At 27.6% G+C, this 7,813-nt stretch overlaps 1 protein-coding gene across 1 annotated transcript; it reads left to right on the forward strand.

The window, feature by feature from the left end:
- Positions 1–3,840: 3,840 nt before the first annotated feature.
- On the forward strand, positions 3,841–5,740 carry LOC102601501 (AP2/ERF and B3 domain-containing transcription factor At1g51120-like). Its single transcript, XM_006350567.1, has 2 exons — positions 3,841–4,317; positions 5,201–5,740. The coding sequence occupies exons 1-2, from the start codon at positions 3,841–3,843 to the stop codon at positions 5,738–5,740; spliced, it is 1,017 nt and encodes a 338-aa protein (XP_006350629.1).
- Positions 5,741–7,813: the final 2,073 nt, after the last annotated feature.

The following is a 7,813-nucleotide window of genomic DNA, read 5'->3' on the forward strand; positions in this document are numbered from 1 at the left end:
CATACACTTATATTTAGGGATCTTAATTAATTAACATTAATTGAATTACAGGAGATTGTTGGAGCTGAAATGGATAAAACATTAAAGGTGTGATTAATTAGGTAGATGAGATGAGAGTTTTTTGCTTGCATTTAAAGTGACATTTGTTGAAATATTAGGAGAAAATAGAAGCTTTTTATGGTGCACCTTCCTTAATAATCTCATGATTGTTTGTTCAAATTAAGCTTTGTGATAACCACTTTTCACCTTAATTATTCCTTTATATATATATAGCATAAATAGCATAATTTCTTTTTTACACATTAATTATTAATTTAAAAAGCAAAGTGAATTTGAGTGGTTGAAGTTTGTTTGGTAAGAGAAAAGGTTTCCATATGCATAAATGAACAAAAATTATAAATAAGGAAATAAATAAATATAAAAAAATTCAAGTAAAATATATATAATTCCACAATTCTAATAACATACAAAAATAATTTTATCGTTGTTACTTGTCATAAGGCGTATTTCAGATGTGTTGGTAATATATATAACTAGAAAATAATTAGCTAAATAAATGGATATCATTGGGTTGTTCTTTGTTATACTCTTGTTTTATTTTTCTCTCTGGTATGATTCCTAATTAAGAAAAAAAAAATTAACTGTCAAATATTCAAATAGTACTAATTATTAATATATTTATCAACGTGACATACCATTTTTTAGTTATTGGATAATATATGCAAAAGTAATTCCTAATATATATGCTAATTATTTTTTAAAATATAGTAATTAAAGGAATAATCAAAAGTCTAATCCTATCAAAAAATTCAACATTCTTTTATTTTCGATAACTATTATTTATCATTGAGTCCTCCCTGCCTTTGCATCAATGACCTTTAGGGGTCATTTGGTGTGATAGATAAGGAGAGTTAATCCCATGATAAATTTTAAGTATCCTTTATTTCGTTGTTTGGTTGCAAAGCTTGGGATAACTTATTCCAGGATTATGAATTAGTACCGGAATAAGTTATCCCTCACATTGGGTGGTATAGTAATCCCGGGATAACTTATCCTGGGTTAAAATAGGTAAATGATAAATATATCCCTTTAAATCCTTTTTATACATCATTTTTCACATCTATGTATATTTACATTATTTTTTAATACCATGTATAATAATATTTACTACTCCTTATTTTTATGATAATTATACATATTTTTCTATTAAAAAATTACACTATATAAATATATGTATAATTTTATTTATGAATTTATTTGACTAACTCTTATGTTTATTTTATTTTTATTTCTCATAAATTTTCTTCTCTTTAACAAACTTAAGAGGGAAGTTCTATTTTTAAACTAAATAAGAAAAAAGTTATATTATTAAATACACATAGTACTTATCACGGGAATACATAAACAAAATATTTAAGTTAAATGACATAAAAGTTTTATTTTAAAAAATGAATAACTAAAGCTCACAAAGAAAAATTTAAAAAGTTTAAATAAAGTGAAGGGTAATTTTGTAAACAAACAACTTGTTCTTAAAATTTATCAATATATATTATTTTGAATACAACAAACCAAACACTCAATAAGAAATAATCTCAGGACAACTTATCCCATCATAACTAATCCCAACATAACTTATCCTATCATAACTCATATTCAAACCAACTTTTAGCGGCAATAAATATTGACATTAATAAAGAGTGTTAAAGTCTTTACTGACATTAGTTAAGTGTCATTAGAACCAATGTCGCTAAAGGCTTTAGGAACATATACAAAGAGTGTTAATTGCCGCTAAAAATACATATTTAGCGACAATTAAGAATTAATTGCCGCTGATGATCATTTTTTATGTAGTGTGGGTTCGCATGAACCCACTCTCGTTACAATAGATTATGTAATTATATTAAAAATTATATTAAGACTTACAAGTATCTTTTGATGAAAATTCATAACTAAACGGGTGGTTGATCCCACGACAAGAAAAGGACCCCTAAAGCGCTTTGTTTAAGTGTATTTTTATACAATTATTATTATATATTAGTGAAAATTCACAAGTTTAAAATTCTAAATTCGCCTCAAATTAACCTTCATTCAAAAATGATAAAATAGAGAATATTGGACAATAATAGGGCAGGCTTCTCTAATTGGATGAAGCAGTATTTGCCCTTTTAGTTTGCCAAATATCCTACAATGATGAGTTAAATTATTTATGAAACAATTGTACTAGTATTTTAAGACAATATATATGACTAAAAGGACAAATATGATTTTATTTTAATTTTGGTTCATATTTGGCCCCCCTGGGAGCTAGTTCGATTGTTGAATGCAATTCTTTTTAATAATATCAAAAGAAAATGCAATTCTGACTTTTATTTGGTTCCAATTTCTGGTAAACTTATTACCACATTTTTTTGTTCAAATATTCTTTTATATAAAAAGAAGATATTCGAAAATATTGAGCTATGAATAACAAGGAAACATACCATATACAAGTTTGGAAGTTCCATCAATTACGAATTTAACTTTTGAATTGATTAATTATCCATAATTAACTACAATCTATATGGTATAATTATATAAAATTAAAAGAGATATATATTGTTCTTTTAGGTCTATCATCATCATAAGAATAATTTTTCGGTTTTGTGAAATTCACGTAGCTTCTGTTGTTAATACTTGAGATAATCAGGTTTGTTACTTGTTCATCCTCCTAATATTTATTTCACATGAATTTTGTTTCTATTTATTTTGGAGAAAAAAAAAACTGGTTTAAATCCTTATATGAAAACATGATTTTTTTCCCCAAGTAATTAGTACTTAGAAATTAGTTGATTTCGAAATAGTATGTTATTATGTGTTTCCAGATAATTAGAAATTAGTCGATTTCGTTTAGAATAATACTTGTTTATTTGTAGCCAAGATTTAAAAGTTTTTTCAGTGAAAAAATATGTTTGTGAATCTTTATTTTTTGGGGCTACTTAATTATACAAAACGTATATAATTGACAATAATTAAACTGGGGTAGATTAACGATCTGTAATGTGTTTATTGTAATTTGTAAGTAGATGATACTATCATGATTACAGTCAGTTGTTTAATTTTTTCGTCAACAAAATAATTAATTTTAAGTTGATTTTTTATCTACTAACTACTTGTAATTAAGGTTGAACGTTATAGATGCATTTACATTTAGTTTGGTATTTGACAAAAGTATCTTGTGATAATCTAGAGATTGGAATTCGTTTTTGATATTAATTTTTTTCGCTAATCCTAAATGAAGACAAATAGTTTAAATGGATATATAAACACTTGTTTTGAGACTGAGAAATAAGTATTTTTATATATGAGGTTATGAAGGAGACAATGAAGATAAATTTATAGCATATATTAGTAGAGATTTGAGAGTTGTCTAGGATTATTTTTTCGTTGAGAAAGGTGGTAGGCCGACTTTGAATGTTTTAACTTGATCACTGAAGAAGGTGAAGGTTGGGCGAAACTTCAATTTATGTTACTATATGTTATTTCTTATACTTTAATTATAGTATTATTATATGTTGTAGTTTATTTTTCTTTCCAGAATGCTTTATCATGCTATTTTTAGTATTTTGTCATCACTTCTGTTCTACTTTGATATACTTGTCTTTGATATGAGTTTCTATGAGAGAAAGATCTGCGTACACATTACTCTTTTTAGAATACTCAACTTGTGAAATTGTACTCGATATGTTATTGTTGTTCATGGAGTCATGGTTAATATTATTACTTTCATTTTCCGATCTTTGTATCTGAACAATTAATTTTGAAATCAATCTCTATATTTTTTTTTGAATTTTTTCAGGATTTATGGAAGACGAAACGAACTTAATATCAAGCACGACCAACGTAACGGTTGGTGATTGTGATTCAAGTGCAAGCAATCATCTATTACCGAAAAAGCGAAACATTAATGCACGTGAGGGAAAAGCTTGCATTTCAGGTTCAAAATTCAAAGGTGTTGTAGGGCAAAATAATGGTCATTGGGGAGCTCAAATATATGCAAATCATCAAAGAATTTGGCTTGGTACTTTCAAAACTGAAACTGAAGCAGCAATGGCTTATGATAGTGCTGCTATTAGACTTCTTGGACCAGATCATTCACATAGAAATTTGTCTTGGACAAATTCCACAATTCAAGAACCTAATTTTCAGACACAATTTTCAACTGAAGATATTCTAAGAATGATCAAAGAAGGTTCTTATACTTCAAGGTTTGATGAGTATTTGAAAGAGAAATTTGAAGATCATTTTCAATCTTTGAAAACCTTACAAAAAGTGAATGAGGTAAGAAATGAATATTGTACTATGCAAGTAGAATAAAAATAATATCTATAAATTTCTATACACATATGGTACTTTTTAGGCTATCATGTCATCATACTAGATAACGATTACGGAGGATACGGATCAGAATAAAAGGTTAGTTAAGTAGAGTTACCTCACTTAGCCTTTTATATTGGTAGTTATAGTATTACTCTGAGAGTTTCTTATTATTCCATTTCTATCACTATTTACTATTTCTAGCACTTAGATTATCGTATTACTTTGTGATAGTACTTGTTCCATTTTTAGTATATTTTGTCTTGTTTTCTTTAGCTTCTTGTCTTGACTTCTTCGCTCTTTTGTTTCTTTTTCTGAACTGCTTTGTAACCTTGAGTTGGGTTCTATTGAAAATAATTCTACCTTGTAGGGTAAGGTAAGTGTACACACTGGTTTTCGAACCCTATTTATGAAATTACATTGGCTATACATGTTATTGTTGCATGTCACTCTAGAGATACTTTTTGGTAACATTTCACATGAAGTTCAAAAATTCGTAAGAATTTAAATTATATACACATCAGTATAAAAGATTTTGTATATTATCAGGTCACCTACAAGAATATCTAAAGAATACAAGTAAGCCTTCTTAAAATATGAAATTCTATAATTCATAAAATTAGCATGCTATAACATATAAAGATGTATACATACCTTATAACTTAATCTACAATCTAGAAATAAGGCAAATAACTTGATAGCTAGATATTTTTAACCTGTTGGTGTAAATAGGTCTAATGCATGTACATATTGTTGAATACTCTCTTAATGTAGCTTTATAGGTAAAACATTTTGTGTTTTTTTTTACTCCTCTTGTTAGATTTCATGATTTCAATATTACTTATAGGGTAATGCTGAATTCTCCTACAAACAGCTTTTTCAGAAAGAGCTAACTCCAAGTGACGTTGGAAAGCTTAATAGGCTTGTGATTCCAAAGAAATATGCAACAAAGTATTTTCCCCAAATCCAAGACGAGGAGATGATCTTTTATGATACCTCAAGGAGATTATGGAAGTTCAGGTATTGTTATTGGAAAAGTAGTCAAAGTTTTGTTTTCACAAAAGGTTGGAATAAGTTCGTGAAAGATAAAGGTCTACGAGCAAAAGATACAATCGTTTTCAACTTGTGTGAATTCAAGAATGGAACAAAAGAGAATTGCAATGCCTTTGTAATTGATGTGGTGAAGAATATTGATGGTATGCCAATGAATTTAGCACTCAATCATCATGAACAAGAAGAAACCATTGATGATCATGAAGTGGACACACAAGAATTCCCAAAGGCACAACCATTTGATCATGATGATGATGATGCTTTGGTACCAGTTTGGCTTTTTGGGAAGCAAATAGGTTGGATTGAGACAAAAGGAGCAATGGGGTTTAATTAATGTTCATCGACAACGTAAATAATTTTTATCAACTAGTTTTTTGAATCGATATTTAAGCCCAAAGGTAAATCCAACTAGAACGGTTTCACTCTCTATAAAGTAACATGTAGGACAAAAAGTCGAAGTACCCCTTATGACTACTATATAATCATGTTATTTTTTCTTGTTGTATCAAGTACTTGTTCTATTTTTAAGAAACGAATCTCACTTTTTTAGAGAGATTATTGCTGGATATTAATTTTCTTTTAATCTCATAGTGAATTTTTTTTTATCTAATATTATTTGTGTATATGAGTTAAATTTAAGCCATAAAAAAAACTCATTTATTTTTCAAAACAATGTTTTCTTAGGAAAAGTTTTCCATGGAAAACATTAATGTCATAGTTGGGTAGTGACAATTGCCTTTTGTGGGAGGTAATGAGTTTTAAAAGCATTAATTATTTTGTATTGTATGACTTGTTACTGAATATTTATTAGACTTATAGTGACATTAAAAATTAATTATAATGCTTTAATCATGCATGTGGTGACTGGTGATCATAAAAAAGAACCTTTAAGTTGATGTATACTTTCTCCAGCTAGATAAATGAGAAATTATTGGGTGATTTGCGTAAAAGGATGGTATTTTTTTGTGTTGGTAATTTGATTTTATTTCCATTTCTGATATTTGTGTAGAAATTTGTTTTTGCAAGTCTAATTAAAAAAAATTGTCTGAAAATCTGTACATTGTGAATACCAAGACAAATTGATAGGATAGCTTGTAAGCTTCATCTAATTGTCATGATTACAAATATTACATCATGATTTAGATATCACTCATGATACTATTTTTTAAGTAATAATTTAAAGTTACAAGATAGATACTAATTGTAGGTTGTGATAAATGGGGGTAAATTTCTCAACTTCAAATTTTGCTCTTACAAAATAGTTTCATCACTTTTGGTCACCAATGGCCGGAAATAGGGTGGAAAAATCAAATACAGTCGGTCTAATCTGTTCAATTGGCTTAAGTTTAGGTTGGTTATTGACCCGCTCATTCATTAGCTCATCTCATTTTAATTTATTAAAAATTGGGTTGATATGTAATTCGGATTAGCTCATGACAAATTTTGTCAAATTATTTTTTTCAATTTGATATGTTATTTATAGTCATAATAAAGAAAAATATAATTTTATTAGATACTAAAATAGTTTAAAAGAACAAATCATATTATTCTTGAAATTATGCTTGACAATATATTTTTAAGTTGAGGGTATTTATATAATAACTTCTCTACCTCATTAAGATAGTAATAAAATATTTGTATATTCTCTATTATTCTCATATTGCACTTGTGAAATTACGGTGAATATATTATTAGAGATCATTTTTATTTACGAGTATTATTTTTTCTATAACTTATACAACATTTCTAGATTGATAAAAAAACAAGTTATTAATTATGCATAAAATCAATAATATTATCTTATGCAGGCATAAATAACTAATAACTAATTTCTACATATGCATAAACAACAATAACACCATACCAACTACCATGTAAAATCTCATAAAGTAGTAGTAACCTTGTCAGTATCTCGTAGAGATAGAGAAAACTGTTTTCAAAAGACATTCGACTCAAGCAGGTAGAAGAAGAAGAATACAATGGAGAAAGCATAAGAATGAAAACTGTAACCACAACAAAAATAATGTGTAATTAATCGAACTGCAATAAACAACACATGACAAAAACTATAAGGACATGGCTAAGAATCCGTTTGGATTGGCTTAAAAAAAATAGTTTTTAAGTCAAAAATAAAAAATCAAACTGAAATGAGTTTTAAGTCAAAAAATAAAAAGTAGGAGGAGACTTACTTTTGGTTTCTGACTTATTTTAAGTTATTTTTTATATTTGTCAAACACTTTCAAAAGTAAGAAATTGATTTAAAAGTAGGTTTGACCATTTATTAAGCCAATCCAAACACCCTCTAATCCTACAACAAGCAATCAAACACTAAACTTCTACATGGCAAGACAATACTCTATCTCTTGATTCCCTTCTAGCCTTATATTCTAATACAGGACCTCCACTT

This window comes from Solanum tuberosum, unplaced genomic scaffold, assembly GCF_000226075.1.
Source record: "Solanum tuberosum cultivar DM 1-3 516 R44 unplaced genomic scaffold, SolTub_3.0 scf00126, whole genome shotgun sequence".
In the NCBI taxonomy this organism is placed as follows: Eukaryota; Viridiplantae; Streptophyta; class Magnoliopsida; order Solanales; family Solanaceae; genus Solanum; species Solanum tuberosum.

Excerpts from the sequence above, each read along its gene's own strand:
- LOC102601501 (XM_006350567.1), top strand. The coding sequence starts at position 3,841 with ATGGAAGACGAAACGAACTTAATATCAAGCACGACCAACGTAACGGTT. Across the intron at positions 4,318-5,200 it reads CCTTACAAAAAGTGAATGAG|GGTAATGCTGAATTCTCCTA; the intron begins GTAAGAAATGAA and ends TATTACTTATAG.